This window comes from Musca domestica, unplaced genomic scaffold, assembly GCF_030504385.1.
Source record: "Musca domestica strain aabys unplaced genomic scaffold, Musca_domestica.polishedcontigs.V.1.1 272, whole genome shotgun sequence".
Lineage (NCBI taxonomy): Eukaryota > Metazoa > Arthropoda > Insecta > Diptera > Muscidae > Musca > Musca domestica.
In genome coordinates, this window is record NW_026712288.1 from 494772 (window position 1) to 511652 (window position 16881).

Here is a 16881-nt window from a genome sequence, read left to right on the forward strand (position 1 = left end):
AGCTTTTCTATGAGAAGACGACCTTCAGCTCTTCTATGAGAAGATGACCTTCAGATCTTCTATGAGAAGACGACATTCTGATCTTCTGTCAGAACGCCTCCACATCTTCTGTCAGAAGAACTTCTGCTCTTCTCTGAATCGACATTCTGACTTTAATGAGATAACTTTTTATTACCCGAAAAGAAGACCGTTTTCTTCTTCAATGAATTGAAATAAAGGAACATTTTTTGAATTACTTTGGCGATAAAAACTTGGATAGTTCTTAAAAATAATTTGAAACGGCTATCGGAGCGGATAAGTTCTATACCTGGAGAGTATATATTTTTTTAGACCAAATTCCTAATCTCAACCCTACACCCCAACTGTGGCCCCAAAATTGAATTTCTGAATCATATACCAAACCGTTCGTCCAATACTAAAAAGTATCAATTTTAATGGTCTTCATAGCGGAAATGTTCAAAACCAAGTTCTTCCTCAACAGCAAACAACAGAGATGACCCTAATATCAAATGACAGGATTCCAGCTATAGCCGATACCAAATGTTTTCAAATTTTGTAGCTCTAGGTACAATTCCTACAATTAACTCGAATTCATAGGCAAAAACCTAATGTCAATCTTACTTTCTAACCACGTTTCCCATACTTCCATGTACCAAACTTAGTACCTTTACGCACACTGTACGTTTACGTACACGTACCTTTAAAATGTCATTAGTGACCCTATATCTAAATTTTGTTATTGTAGCTCTGCTCGTAATACCAATGCAAGAAGTAAATCGTCAAAATACCGAATATAGAGAGGTACTGATTATGGGGCCTATACGAAGACCTGAATCTATATAGGCAATTTTCTGTATATCGTGGACCGATATAGCCCATCTTCAAACTTGACCTGCCTGCAGAAATCAGTGCAATATTATAGCTCCCTCTCTTTAAATTTCGTATTCGAAGTTTGTAATGGGTACTACAGCCTATGCCTAAAAATTTCGTATTCAGATCCACGTCTTCGTATAGCGCTCATATAACGGTACCTCCCGATATTCGGTATTTTGATGATTTTAGCGACTTTATTCACCTGACTTGTTTCAAATTTCGTATTCGAAGTTTGTAATGGGTACTACAGCCTACGCCTAAAAATTTCGTATGCAGGTCCACGTCTTCGTATGGCCCCCATATAACGGTACCTGCCGATATTCGGTATTTTGAGGATTCTAGCAACTTTATTCACCTGAATTGTTTCAAATTTCGTATTCGTAGTTTGTAATGGACACTACAGCCCATGCCCAAATATTGTCTGTGCAGGTCCACGCCTTCGTATAGCCCCATACAACGGTACTCCCCATTATTCGGTATTTTGATGATTTAAGCGAACCTTTTCACCGGAATTGCATCAAATTTCGTATCTGAAATTCGGAATCGTTACTGCAGCCTATTGCAAAAAATTACTTATCCAGAACCACATCTTCGTATAGCCCCCATATAAAGGTTTTCATTTGGGCGGAAATTTTCGACGGATTTTTTTTTGAAAATTTTCAAGTTTCGTCCAAATGGTGGAGAGTATAAAGAGTTCGGACTTGCCAAATTTACCTGTTTTTTTTTTTTTTGATAACATTTTTTGCTATCTTCCATGGCATATACTTTATTTAAGAATGTGTGTAGATACAAAATATGCTTAGCTATCTTACCAATTATTTTGAAAATATTGAATTCGAAATAGGTTGTTATATAAGTAGGTATGTATGTATTATGGCATAGGAAATGAGTCCGCGAACGTAGATCTGTACATGTATCAGAAAATAGTATTTATAAAAAATATGTAAAAAGTGATTAAATTAAGTCATGAAATCGTTAAAAACTAAAAATCCGTTTCAGGACTTTGTGGTCGAATGGTATCTAAATCGGTTTCCATTGGCCTCTTGGGTATGGCACCTGTTGAACTCTTTACTGCTGACACTGGACCATTGCTATTGTTGTTATTATTATTTTGTTCGTTTGTCATTGCCGTTGTGGCAGTAGCGTTGACTTGCGGATTAAATGATTTCAAATTATTCAATTGAGCTCGAACATCATCGGTCGATAAATGATGCAGTGGAACATCGGCCCTCACAGCCATACGTTTGGGGCTGGCACTACCATCATTGGGTTTACGTTTATCGGGTGGAAATACCACTTGGGCATAGGTTACACCATTGGTTGGTGGCTCCACAATGCTACTGCCACCACCGGAAGAATTGGTCAAGGTACTGGGTTGGCGAAATACGGTAATTTCTGGTTTCGGAGCCGGCCTATTGGGTTGTGGTGGTGGTGCTTGCCGGGATACCGTTGTCATTGTTGTCACCGGACTACCTCCTGCAGCGGTATGAGTGGGATCACCTTGTGGCACAGCCGAGTACAGCGAGGGTGTGTAATTGTGATCCGTAACTTTGCAATTGTAGATATTCAGACCCTTTATGTAAATAAACACCAAAATGTCGAATATCAATCCGACAAATATTAAACTGGCCGATAGAATATCCAAAATATTGCCATGTTTGGGAGTTTCGCGCAGCAGACATTGGGTGTAATGCGGAGCCCAGTAAATGCAGGTGGCACCTGAAGGGAAAATCGGAATTTAATATAGAAAAATATAAAAAGTGACAACAACTTACGTGACACCACATCATAGGCCAAATGTACCGGAACGTAGGCAAACAAACCCACCAACATCACTTCCATTGCCAGCGCCAAGCCCTTATCTTGTGGCAGAACACTCCTCAGACTTATTATAATCTTTCCTATCGTTGTGATGCCATAAACCACTCCCGCAGAGATACTTAGCATTTGGAATATCCACAGCATTGAGCTACATTTTTCACCACTGCACGCCCCCAACGTAGCTCGTTTACTATTCGTCAAATCCATTTCATAATTATCCGTTCCACCACAACTGCAGCCCTCAAATAACTAAAAATTTAAACAAATTATATATTATTTATTAAAAATTATAAATTTCATCTCAGGATCCTGATTGAGAGAAATATTCACATATTGCAAGTTGGCAGATAAAAGTTTAGAATATTGTGACCCTTTGTGGGTGAGGTAGCAGAATGGGTTCGCAGATAAATATCATCTTCACAACAGATATTGTGTTAGCAAAAATGTTTGTATGTGTGAAATTTGAAGATTTGTTTTTGATATGTTTTTCAAAATCTTGAACCCTGTGTATGGGGAAGGTACCAGAACAAATGGTTCGATCTCTACCATCTTTATAATAGATTCTGTGCTCATGGAAATATTGAGATGTGCCAAGTTTGAATGGAATCGGATGTTAATTTCGCGTTTTATGAGCTCCATAGATATTCAAAATTTTGATCCTTTGTGGGGTAGGCACCAGAAGGAGTGGACCGATATATCCCATCTTCACAACAGATTTTTTGTTAGTGGAAAAAATGGGATGTGTGAAATATAAAGAGAGCCTAATGCATATTTCGCATTTTATAAACGTTTTGGTTATTCAAAATTATGACCCTTTGTGAGGGAGGTACCAGGAGGAAGGGTCCAATCTCTACCGTTTTTATAACAGATCCTGTGTTGATAGAAATATTCAGATGTGCCAAGTCTAAATGGAATCGGATGTTAATTTCGTGTTTTATGAGCTTCATGGATATTCAAAATTTTGACCCTTTGTGGGGAAGGACCAGAAAACGAAACGATATATCCCATATTCAGACCAGACCTTCAATTTATAAAAAAAGATTTAGAAGTGTCTAATTTTAGGACAATCGGACTCTCACGTCATATTTTATAAGAGTTATAATTATTCAATATTTTGGGGGAGGTACTTGATAGAGTAGACCGATATTGTCCATTTTCACACCTGATGCAAATATTAAGATTTGCAAAGTTGGAGCAAAATCACCCTTTCTCTTTCTGTGCAGTAAATTATTTTTATTGAAAATGTTGACATTTTGTGGGTTAAGTATCAGTACCCAAATGTCCTGAAACAGATTTGGTTCAAAGAAACCCAGGGTCTAAAACCGTTTTTTCGGTGAGGCACGTTTTAGCCGTATCAATATATATATATGCCCTCTCTAGTTGAAGCTATGAAAAACCTGGAAGAGATCTTAATTTTGAAGTTCACCGAAGGACTTTTCGTAACCTTCGTATTTCCAAAAACTCTTTGGTACATCTGTCCTGCACTACTTCAGTGACTCTCGTTACAAATTTCTGACTCATTCCGTTTTTCCAACACAAAGTATTTAGTTTTCGGTACATTTTAGTACTTTCCGTACCCTTTTATTACGAATTTCCTAAAACCGGGCCTCGAAGTACATTTACATAAAAACGTGGCTCGATGTTCTCTTCTTCTTTTCCAAAAAAAAAAAAAAAAAAACAAAACAAAAAAAAAAACAAGTAAAAAAGCAGTAAGTTCGGCCGGGCCGAACTTTGAATACCCTCCACCAATTGGTACAAATTTAACAATTTTCAAAAAAATAAAATCCTTTAAAATTCCGTTAAAATCTTAAAAATACCTAATGTAGCCGTATATTAGAGTCTATACGACGACGTGGACCTGCATAGGCAACTTTTGTCACAAGCTATTACAATATTCAAATGAGAAACTTGAAAAAGAAAATCTGTTAATAATGTAGCTAAAATCATCAAAATACCGAATATCGGGAGGTTCCATGGTGGTTATAAAACGTGGATCTGCACAGACAATTTTCTGTCATAGGCTGTAATATCCATTACGAACTTGAAATGCGATATTTGAAACAATTTCGGTAAATAATGTCGCTAAAATCATCAAAATACCGAATATCGTGGGGTACTGTTATATGGGGCCTATACGAAGACGTGGACCTACATGGCTCATTTTCTGTCTTAGGATGTAGTATCCATTACGAACTTCTAAAACCGAATTTGAAATAGTTCCGGTAAATAATGTCGCTAAAATCATCAAAATACCGAATATCGTGGGGTACTGTTATATGGGGCCTATACGAAGACGTGGACCTACATGGCTCATTTTCTGTCTTAGGATGTAGTATCCATTACGAACTTCTAAAACCGAATTTGAAATAGTTCCGGTAAATAATGTCGCTAAAATCATCAAAATACCGAATATCGGGGGTACCGTTACATTGGGGCTATACGAAGACGTGGACCTACATGGTCCATTTTCTGTTTTATGCTGTAGTATCTATTACGAACTTTAAATAACAAATTTGAAAAAATTCCGGTGAATAATGTCGTTTAAATCACCAAAATACTGAAAATAGGGTGGTACCATTATTTTGTGGGCTATACCAAAACGTGAACCTACATGACCCATTTGTAATAACAAAAGTCCTGCAGACATAGTATACATTTGAGTAAAAAGTTATCAACCTACTTCATTTCCTTCGGAAGCTTGAGTGATTTTCACAGACGGAAAGATGGACACACGGATAGACGGACGTACATCGCTAAATCGACATAGAATTTATGATGATTAGCATAATCAAGAACATATGTATTTTGTAAATCTCGAAGGGCCAAACTTTTTACATCGTAATATTTTTGTCAAACTTAGACCGAGTTCCGAGATGGACAATATTGGTCCACCCCTTCTGGTACCTCCCTCACAAAATGTCGAAATTTTCAAAGAAAAAAATTTGTTGCACAAAAAGAGAATGGATGTTCCGATTATGCTCCAACTTTGCTAATTCTAATATTTGCGACAGTACTACGTCGGGTGCGAAAATGGACAATATCGGTCCCTCCTTCTGGTACCTCCCCCAAAAAAGGTCGAAATATTCAACAAAAAATTTTTTTCTGTACAGAAAGAGAAACAATAATCCCCCACAAAGGGTCAATGTTTTGAATAAATAACTCTTATAAAATGTGTAGTAAAAACCCGATTGTCTTAAAATTTCACACATCACAATATTTTTATAAACTCAAGATCTGGTGTTATATATCGGCCTACTCCCTCAGGTACCTCCCCCACAAAGAGTCAACATTTTGAATATTCATGAAGCTTATAAAACATGAAATTAACATCCGATTCCATTCAGACTTGGTACAACTCAATATTTAAATTAACACAAGATTATTTACAAAGATGGTAGAGATCGGACCATTTCTTCTGGTATCTCCCCAACTTGGGTTCAAGATTTTGAAAAATAAAACGCTCAAGGAAAGCGTAATAGGCATCCGACTCTTATCAAATATCACACATACAAACATTTTTGCTAATACAAGATCCGTTATGAAGATGAGCGATATTTGCGAACCCCTTCTGGTACCTCACAATTTTCAATACTTTCATCTGTCATAACTTGCAAATCAAGTCACCGACTCTCAACAACTTTCTATTTATTTTAAATATGTCTCTCAACCATAAACCTGAGATCAATATGGAATTTATGATTCCGCATAAAATTTAATATAAATATTAGAGTTTCTTGTAATTTTGCCCATGCCAATATTTTTATCTGTATTAGATGAAGTATGAAATTGGAGTACTTCGACTCAATGTGCGTTTTTTAATAATTATCACATATCTCATATAAAGTCGAGAAAGTGGTCGAAATAGTCCAAACTTGACACGTTGCAATATTTATATCATATTTATTTAGATCTGAAACGAAATGTACAATATCGGCCCATCCCTTCGGAACCTATTCCATATAGGGTCAAAAGTTCGAATGATCATAACCGAAGTCAAATTATATTTAAATAACCGAATATTGGCTGAGGATATACATCTGTCGGAAAAACCAACTGATTCGTTTTAACTTGTTTTCAATTTCTCTTAAATAATCTCTGGAGATGGCTGATGTGTTAACACACGGTTTTGAAAACGGCAGATATAAGTTAAATTGTGCTCTTTTCAATCCCAAAGAAATGTTTCTGTCTAGGTCTCTCTCTTTTGTATAAAAATTATCCTCGGACTATATTCATGTAAAAACTTGGCACAATGTTCTCCTCCTCTTTTCCAAACAAACCAACAAACTGAGGATTATAATCTCCTACTCAAAATACCCTGCGTCCATACCATATTGGGCTCAGGGCATTTTGTTTATGACGTCCATACATACCTCAACACTATTAATAACAGTCTTCCTTGTGCATCCCGCATAGCAGGGTGCAAAATATGTCACCGTGGAGTTTTCCGGACAAACTGGCATAAATGAAGTTGGAGTGCAGATGCAATTTCTCGAGCAGGCAGGTTGTTCAATTTTGCCATTTGTGACACCAGCAAGGGGTCCAACTTCACACTTAATAAATATATAGGCTATGTAAATGGCCAGCAGTTTGACGCACATGCCAATGTTGATGGAGGCTATTTTTCTGAAAACAAAAAATTATGATTACTTATTAAATTATCTGAATTTAGATTTCTTACCTCCCGCTCAATTTCATTTTGGATATCACAAGTCCTCCCACAAACATACTTATGGCTGCAGCTGCCGGTTTCAAAAAGAACGATATGAAACGTGAACGCCATTCCTGTTCGAGGCCATCCTCCTCGCTAAAGGGCAAATAGAACCGGGATTGTAAATAATTTTCCTCTTGCAGGGAAAAATTTATTGTGGCCGATTGTATAAACATAACGCTGAGAATATTGAACATCAACAACTTATTGCCAAAGACCCTCTTCACCGAGGGGCCAAATGCTGTGTCATCAATGTAGGTGGAGAATTGGCTACCAAACTGACGACTACGACTCTCTTCGATAATTCGTTGAGCAGCTTGATGTATTACGGTTTTGGGTAATTGTTTCGGAAAGAGACCCAATAGGATGCCAGTGACAATGACTAGAGGTGCCAATATAACCCAACCCAACCACCAGCCCAGACCAATTGCTCCCACACCCAGCACCAACATGGAACCTGTTTGCAACCCGGCAATTTTGGCCCCAAATGCTGTGGCAATAACGGCAGGGCTATCAATGGAATCGGAATTATCATCAATGTAGGTTATGCCAATCGTATAGAATGCCAAAGATCCCAAGCCCAGGGCGAATTGCAAAACAAAGAGCATAGCCAAAATTAATAACTTGCTATTCTCCACCGACAGCAATTTGCCCGTTTGCCATGTTGTGGCACAAATACTATCCTCCTCGGCTGTGTCTGTGTAACGTACACCATCAGCACTGCAAAATTTAAGAAAGAGGTTTATTTGGGAAGATTTCGGAAAGAGTGAATAAATTACACTTACAAATTCATTATCGATGGCAGCATTGATATGATACAGGTCAAACCTTGTAAAATTATAACACCACCCAACCAACTGATCGGATGTATTCGATGGGCCCAATATGCAAAAGCCAGAGCGAATATGGCCTGAAATATACCACTGCTTACCAGAAGCCATTCTGAAAAGATTACATCCATAATATCAACTCAAAATAAACGATAGCTTGGATTTTACGAATATTTTAAAATAATCTCATATATATTAGTGTTACAAAAATTTTATGAGTATTAAGCGTAAATGTTTAAAAATATTTTTATAAAAAAATATTTTTTTATAAATTTTATAGGGTTTGGAGGGAATATTTTAGAAAAAAAATACTTTTTCCAAAATGTTATTATGGCTTTCTATTTTTTTAGGTGGGATTTTTGAAAATTTAAAAAAAAATCTTCGAAGAATTTATGGAGACTAAGTACGAATTTGAAAAAAAAAACTTTAAAAAATTTTATGGGAATTAAGCGTGGATTTTTCAAAAATTTTATGACCACTAACAGTGATTTTTTTAAAAAAAGACATGTTATCAACAATTATAAGGGAATTAGTGTGTATTGAAAAAATTAACAATTTTATGGGGATTAGGAGTAGAAGGCTTTAAAATATTTTTTTTAACAATTAAGCCAGATTCTTTTAAAAATAGGTTTCAGAAATTTTATCGTGGTTAAGCTCAGATTTTTTAACATTTTTTAGAATATTTCATAACCAATTGTTTTAAATAATTATTCAAGAATTTTCTGGGGAATTTTATGCACAGCGTGATCCTGGTGTTTTTTTTTTTTTTTTTTGGGGGGGGGTGGTATTTGAAACTGATCTTCAAAGTTTTTTTTTTTCATAAATATTTGGAAATAACGAGGGAAAACAAGTAAAAAATCTGTAATTTCGGCCGGGCCGATCTTTGAATGGTGGACATTTGGAACGAATTTGGCCAATAAAATCCGTTATTAAAATCTTAAAAATAACGAATGTAGCCGTTATATTATGGTCTATACGACGACGTGGACCTGCACGGACAACTTTTGTCAAAAGCTATTATTATATTCAAATGCCAAACTTGAAAAAACAAATCGGCCAATACTGTAGCTAAAATCATCAAAATACCGGGAGATACCGTTATATCTATCTGTCATAGACTTTAGTATCCATTACGAACTTTAAATACCAATTTTGAAACGATTCCGGTGAATAATGTCGCTAATATCAATAATATAATAATAATAATAATATAATATATCAATAATATCAAAATACCGAGTATCAGGGGGTACCGGGGGCACAGACAATTTTCTTTCATATTCATTATTCATTACGAACTTCAAATACGATATTTGAAATAGTTCCGGTAAATAATGTCTCCAAAATCATCAAAATACCCAATATCGGGAGGTATCGGTTTATTGTGCTATACGAAGACGTGGAACTACATGGCCCTTTTTCTGTCTTAGGCTGTGGTATCCGTTGCGAACTTCAAATACCAATTTTGAAACAATTCCCATTTTCAATACCAAAAGTCCTGCAGAAATAATACACATTTGAGCAAATTCTTATCAACCTACTTCTTTTCAAAAGGTCAAATTTTTCAAACAAAAAAAAATATGGTGCACGGAAACAGAAAGGAAAGTCCAAATCTATTTAAACGCCGCAATATTTAAACCGTAGAAATTAAAAGCGACCCCGATAAAAAAAATCGGTATTTCAACTCTATCTTTCACCCAATACCAAATTTAGTAACATTTAGTACGCATATCCACAGCAATTTACATTTCTCCATCCTAGACACCAACAGTGATGCAAAATTAGTACCATTTAGTATTTTTCGAACAATTATAGTACGCACTTGCAAAACCACCACCAAATTCTAATAGAGACCTCATTATCAAATTTCAGGATTTCGGCTGCATTCTTTTACCCAATTCAAAATATAGTACCATTCAGTACTCTTCGTACAATTATAGTCCACACTTCCGAAACCACCTCCATATCTCAATTCCAGATACCATCAGAGACTTCAATATCAAATTTTGGAGATTCCAGCACTATCCCTACACCCAATTGCAAATGTAGTACCATTCAGTAGTTATCTTACAAATATTGGATGCATTTCAAAACCACTGCCAAATTTCAAACACAGATACTATAAGTAATCTAAATATCAAATTTTAGAATTGTATATCTATCCCATCAATGTTATTATACATTCACTACTTTTCGGTGAGATAAAAAAAAAACTGCAACTGCAATAAAACTCCAGACACAATAGTCCAACGGATTGGTATCCGGAGATTTTGGTGGCCATTGTTTGCTGAAGTGACAAAACTGCAAATTAAAACCAGTAAAGAAAGTCCTAAAGTCGGGCGGGGCCGATTTTATGATACCCTACACCACTTTGCTAATTTAGTTGAGCTCGGCATAACAATTAAAAGTTTTTATGGTAGGTAACAAATACAACAAATCGGATGAACAATATATATGGGAGCTATAGCTATATCTGAACCGATCTTCACCAAATTTGACATACTAGCTTTTAGACCCAATTCGGTCGTAAGTGCCAAATTCCATCCCATTTGGACAAATATTAGACGTTTGGTGCACAATAAATGGTAAATCGGACGAAGTTATATATGGGAGCTATATCCAAATCTGAACCGATCTCGATAAAATTTAGCAAATGTATTTCTGAGCTGCATTTGATATATTTCCCCAAATATTGTTGTTACAGAGTGCATATTACGGCGGCGGTGGACAAAAATAACAAATCGGATGAACAATATATATGGGAGCTATAGCTATATCTAAACCGATTTCGATCAAATTTGGCATACATATTTTCAGACCTAATTTGGGTGTATATACAAAATTCCATACAATTCGAGCTGATATTACACGTTTGGTGCACAATACAAGGCAAGTCGGACGAAGATATATATGGGAGCTATATCTAAATTTTGACCGATTATTTCCAATTTCAATAGGGTTCGTCCCTGGGCCAAACAAATAATTTGTGCAAAATTTCATCTGGATCAGACAATAAATGCGACCTGTACTTTGTTTACAAAAATACATGGACAGACGGACGGACGGACAGACGGACGGACGGACATGCATAAATCGACTCAGAATATGATTCTATGCAGATCATCAAAAGGAACTATGGGTCTATCTCGTTTCCTTCTGCCTGTTACAAACAAATGCACAAAGACATAATACCCTGACCACCTTGTGGTGTAGGGTATAAAAAGAAAACTACAGGTTTTTATGTCTGAAGAAAGAAAGTTTTATACCCCCACAATACATAGTATGGAGGGTATATTAAGTTCGTCATTCCGTTTGTAACTCATCGAAATAATAATTTAAAGCACAACAAAGTATATATATTTTGATCAGCGTAAAATTCTAAGATGATTTAGCCCTGTCCGTCCTTCCGTTGTAATTACACTACAGTCAAAACGAATGAAAATAGAAAGCTAAAAAGTTGCAAAAATCAGACTTTTGTCGGCAGGCAGGTCAAGTTCGAAGATGGGCTTTATCGGTTCACGATATCGTATAGCCCCCATACCACGTTACCCCCGATATTCGGTATTTTGATGATTGTAAGCAAATTCTTCAATGAAATTGTCTGAAAATCCACAAAAGGAATTCCTTCAGAGTACTTTACCCCCTGGCAAAATGTTGTCTAGATAGGTTCACGATATCGTATATCCCCCATATAACGGCACCTCCCTTTATTCGGTATTTTGATGATTTTAGCTACATTTTTCAATGAAATTGTGTATAAAATCTAAAAGTTCTTTCTAAGCACTTTACTCCCTGGATAGGAATTTCTATAAAGGTCCCCGATATCGTATAGCCCACATTCAACGGTACCACCCGATATTCGATATTTTGGCGATTTTTTGGACATTATTCACCGGAGTTGTTTTAAATTCCGTATTTAGAATTCGTAATGGCTACTACAGCTTATGACAAAAAATTGCCTATACATGGCCACGTCTTCGTATAGCTTCCATATAACGGTACCTCCCACTATTCGGTTTGTTTATGATTTTAGCGACATTATTCACAGGAGTTGGTTTAAATTTCGTATTTAGAGTTCGTAATAAGAACTACAGTCTATGACAAAAAATTGTCTATACTGGACCTGTATAGTCTTCGTATAGGCCCCATATATCAGTTCCTCCCTATATTCGGTATTTTAGGTACCGACATTGTTTAAAATTGTGTATTTGAAGTTCTTAAATGGTACTAGAGCCTGTGACAGCCTTAACAGAATTTTTGACGGATCTTCAAGAAATTGAAAAAGGAGGTGGGGCTAGAGTCGGAATTGCTTTTGGAGATATTTAGGGGTTAAAATGGACCAAAAACTAAAAAAAATCCTGATTTTGCAGTTGCTCTACAGTTCGCAATTAGCATGGGGCAAAATTTTGATGGTCATCGGGTAATATTTACTGGGTAAAATAGACCATAACATTTGTGTCAAATAAATGTCAAATTTTCCATTAAACCGGGTATATTTTAGATCCCGGCGAAATCACAAATAGACGAAAATGTCAATTCTGACCGTTACGTAGATGCCGATAGTAAATATATCGGATATATATAGGGAAATATATACAAAGGAAGGAGATGTTAGCTAGAATGTTTATATCTCAAGAATGGCTGGACCGATTTTGACAAGTTTTGTCAATTCATAAATAAAAAAAATGTAAAAAATCGAATAAAAAGATGCCATGTTTTCATATTTTTTATCGCATGCGATTTTTTGACTTAAAATATTGAAGTGTATATTTTGTAATATTTTTTACCTTACAACACAAGTTATTATATACAGATTGCAATTATTGTCCGAATATTAGGAAAATTTTCACAAGAATAGGGTTAGGCTCAGAAGGGCTAGGCCTATATTTAGGGGATGGAATGGGCCAACAACTAAAAAATTTCATAATGTTGCAGCCTTTATAAAGGTCACAAATAGAAACTAAAGGACACGAAATCTAGCATGAAGTTTGAGTTTAGGACAGCGGAATGGACCACTACTTTTGTGTGAAAATTACCAACAGTACAGTCGATGTCCGAAATACAAAAATGGCGAACTTCTGGCCTTTTTATGCTGATTTCGTTGACAAATGTAGCCAAATATCGTAGACAAGCAAATCATATAGATTTGGAGATACAGAGGGGCCTCTTGCTTTTGGAGATGATCGCAAAATATTAAGTGGTTCAAATAAACCAAAAACAGAAAAAATCCTGATCACACAATTGAAGTCAATCGACACTCCTGAGAAGAGAGTTAAAGAAAGGGAAGAATTCTAGCATTTTGGATGACCATTGGATTATATTTAGCTGTAAAATGGACCACAATAACTAAAAGACGGAGTGCGTAAATATTGGGCAAATGTCCCTGGTCAAAATTCTAAGGGTAATATCTTTGCAGTGCTCCGTGACATAATTTTAGAAGCTAAATCTGCCAAAATGGATTTGGACATAAGGGGGCTTCTAAAATAATGTAGTGTTGTAGGGTATCACACGGTCAGCCCCCACGTCTATAGCTTTTGCTTACTTGTTATTATCTACACATATTAGGGTAAATTTATTAATAATTTCACAATTAAGGTAAAACGCCCCCTCCTCCCTTAAGGTAAATTCAATCTTACAAATATTTTACCTCCCAGCAATCAATTTTTGATCAAACTGTTAATTTTTTTTATTTATTTCACCAAAAACAAATATTACTCATACCAACAACTAAAATCGATCTGAACGAGAGTTAAATGTATGACAAATTGATAAGCCCGGAAACGAGGGTATTTAATAACATTTTTTTGACGATATCTATGAATATGAATTATAAATAACAACAAACACCCGAACAATTTTTTGCAATTCTTTGGATTAACAACAACAAGCAACCTTCGAATGGATAAATCCAAAATTTTCAAACTCACCCACAATCAGGGGATTCCAATCATTATCCAATGCTGCCTGTTTGGCCGATATGCGAAAATATGTTTCACACATGCCCTGTAAGAGGCCAGCACAGGCCAAGACAATGACGAAAGTTCGCAGGCGAGCATATTTCTGGCACGAAGGGCCGCGACACCAGCCCAAAACGCGTATTCCACAATCAACACTATCTGCAAATGATCCAAAACCAAGAAAAAATAATTCACTCATGAAAAAAAATTTTTTTAGCACCACATTTTGTCACACCAACCATCCGGAATATTTGTATTCACCGCTATAGCTGATAAATCCGAGGTACGATTCGGTACGGGCATTGTGCTTGGTTTTCTTTTCGTTCACTTATTAACTTATTTTTTTTAATTTATTTATTAATTCAAAAATTTTGAAAACAATTTTCATTGAACATCGTTTTAATTTTTTCTTCTTCTTTTTTTAATTGGTTTTCAAACTTCCTTTCACCCTTCGCGTTTCGTTGTCCGGAGAAAGCCCTTTGAAAACTCAAAAGAAAGAATTCGCAATTTGATCGTTTCGTAAATTTGTCGTTGTTGGTATTAAGGCCACGATATGACTAATATTCTCAAAGTTTTATGTTGGCCCCACACCTGTAGCCGTGCTTTGCTGTGAAGTTATGGCGTTTTTTGCTCGGGGTTTCTTGCCACAGTTAGAATCATGTCGGCCAGTCATTGAGATAAACAATTGGCTTATCAGCAAACTGATAATACATTTTCCTTGATAAGGGCAATAAAACGTGTTGCAGCAACATGTTGCTATTGAATATGTTGACGGATATTTTCAGACACAAACAAAATGCTGCTGAATGGCAATATGGATTAACTCATGTTTATGTAGTATGTAGTTCAATTTTTTCGCCACATTTTTGGCACTGGAGATGTTTTTTTAAAAATAAATACTTTTTTGATTTTGAAAAAAAATAATCTTGAAAAATCTTTTGGATTTTTCAAGAAAAATTTTAATGTTTTCAATATTTTTATTATATATTGTTTGCATTTAGTTTTAAGTTTTAGTTTTTTGTATAACATTGTTGCAAAATGGCCAGGCTTAATCCCTTTATTGTTGTTTTTATAAAAACAACGTTTGTTTATTAGTGGAGAACGATAGTAATGTTTACCAGGGGGTAAGTCAAGGAATACCTAGGTTTCGGAAAGAGCCACCAATCCTCATCTGTTCCCTTGTTTTTTGTCTGGGATATTCTCCCCAGAAGTTATTTTAAAAATTAATTCTATGACAAAAAAACCTCTTCTATTGAGCTTACGATCTCGTAAAAAATGTTTTTTGTCATAGTAGTTATTTTTAAAATAACTTCTGGGGAGAATATCCCAGACAAAAAAAACAATGGAACTGATGAGGATTGGTGGCTCTTTCTGAAACCTAGGTATTCCCTGTCTTACCTTATAAAAACAACAATAAAGGGATTAAGCCTGGCCATTTTGCAACAACAAAATACTATGGTATCCCGAACAAACAAGCCAGCACTGTTTTTTTTATAATTATCAAAATATTTTCGAAGGTCTATAAGAAAAATTCCTCATATTTTTTTCTAGAAGTTATAAAAAAAAAAGTTGTAATAATTTAGAGAATATTTTTCAAGGACTATATAAGCACAACAACGAACAATATGCGAAAAATCCAATTTATTTGATAATTACCGAAAACCCCCCGCATATTATGAAAGAAGAGTTAAAAACCGAAGACACGTGTATCGGGATATGAAAGTTTGCATAGCAAAGTAACCAAAATAGGTGGGGCAAGTTCTCCCCTCCTCCACACTTTTTTCGGAAATGTTCGGAATAAGATTCCTCGAAATCGGTGAATTTTCGGTATATAGTTTCCTCGGCAATATTACAAACAAAAATACGAGGAATATTTTTATCGAAAATTGTATCCTCAGCGAGTCTTCTTAGTCCTTTATATGGCTAGAGAGGGTATATATCATTTGGTACGGCCAAAACGTGCCTCATCGAAATAACGGTTTTGGACCATAGGTCTCTTTGGTCCAAATCCGTTTCAGGACATTTGAAGTCGATCTAGCGATACCCATCCGTTCGTCCGTCTGTCTGGCTTGTTAGGCCCCACGATAACTCTCAATGGGAGTATCTGACTTGATCCAAATTGGGTACGGTAGACGGTAGAGATCGAACCATTCCTTCTGGCACCTCCCCTCAGGCATAATTAAACATTAACTGAAATAATGATACATATCTCATATAAAGCATAGGAAGTAGTCGATATAGTCCAACTGCTTCGGAACCTCACCCATAAAGAGTCAAAAGTTTGAATAATTATAACTCAAGGCTGGGGGTATATATCAAAACCGACTGGTACTATTTTACTTTTTTAAAATATGTTTAAAAACTCCCTTAAAATGGCATCGTAGCAAGTTAAGATATTCTACAAAATTATTGGTCATAAAATTCTACTATAGGTCGTAGAAGACCTTAAAAATCTAAATCTAACCTAAACGGCAGGAATTCATAATCTGAAAAAAAAATCTCTATACCCATTTTATATCAACAAATTATTTGTATCAATGTTTCCAAAAAAAAAACGAAAATATTACCAAAAATTTTTGAACAAATTTTCCTTGAATTTGTGCGAATTGACGCCTGGATTGGTAATCATAAACTTTCATAAAAAATTGGAGGTAAAACTTATATCATATATCCAAATCTGAACCGATCTCGA

General features: G+C 35.6%; 1 protein-coding gene across 1 annotated transcript; it reads right to left on the reverse strand.

Moving 5' to 3' along the window:
- Positions 1–1595: 1595 nt before the first annotated feature.
- LOC101898579 (solute carrier organic anion transporter family member 1A1) lies at positions 1596–14559 on the reverse strand. The gene is made up of 7 exons (XM_005174863.4): positions 14429–14559; positions 14160–14348; positions 8188–8344; positions 7373–8122; positions 7065–7317; positions 2649–2943; positions 1596–2592 (listed from the first exon to the last, which is right to left on the reverse strand). Exons 1-7 carry the CDS (start codon positions 14490–14492, stop codon positions 1856–1858), a joined length of 2445 nt encoding a protein of 814 aa, XP_005174920.1. The 5' UTR covers positions 14493–14559; the 3' UTR covers positions 1596–1855.
- Positions 14560–16881: the final 2322 nt, after the last annotated feature.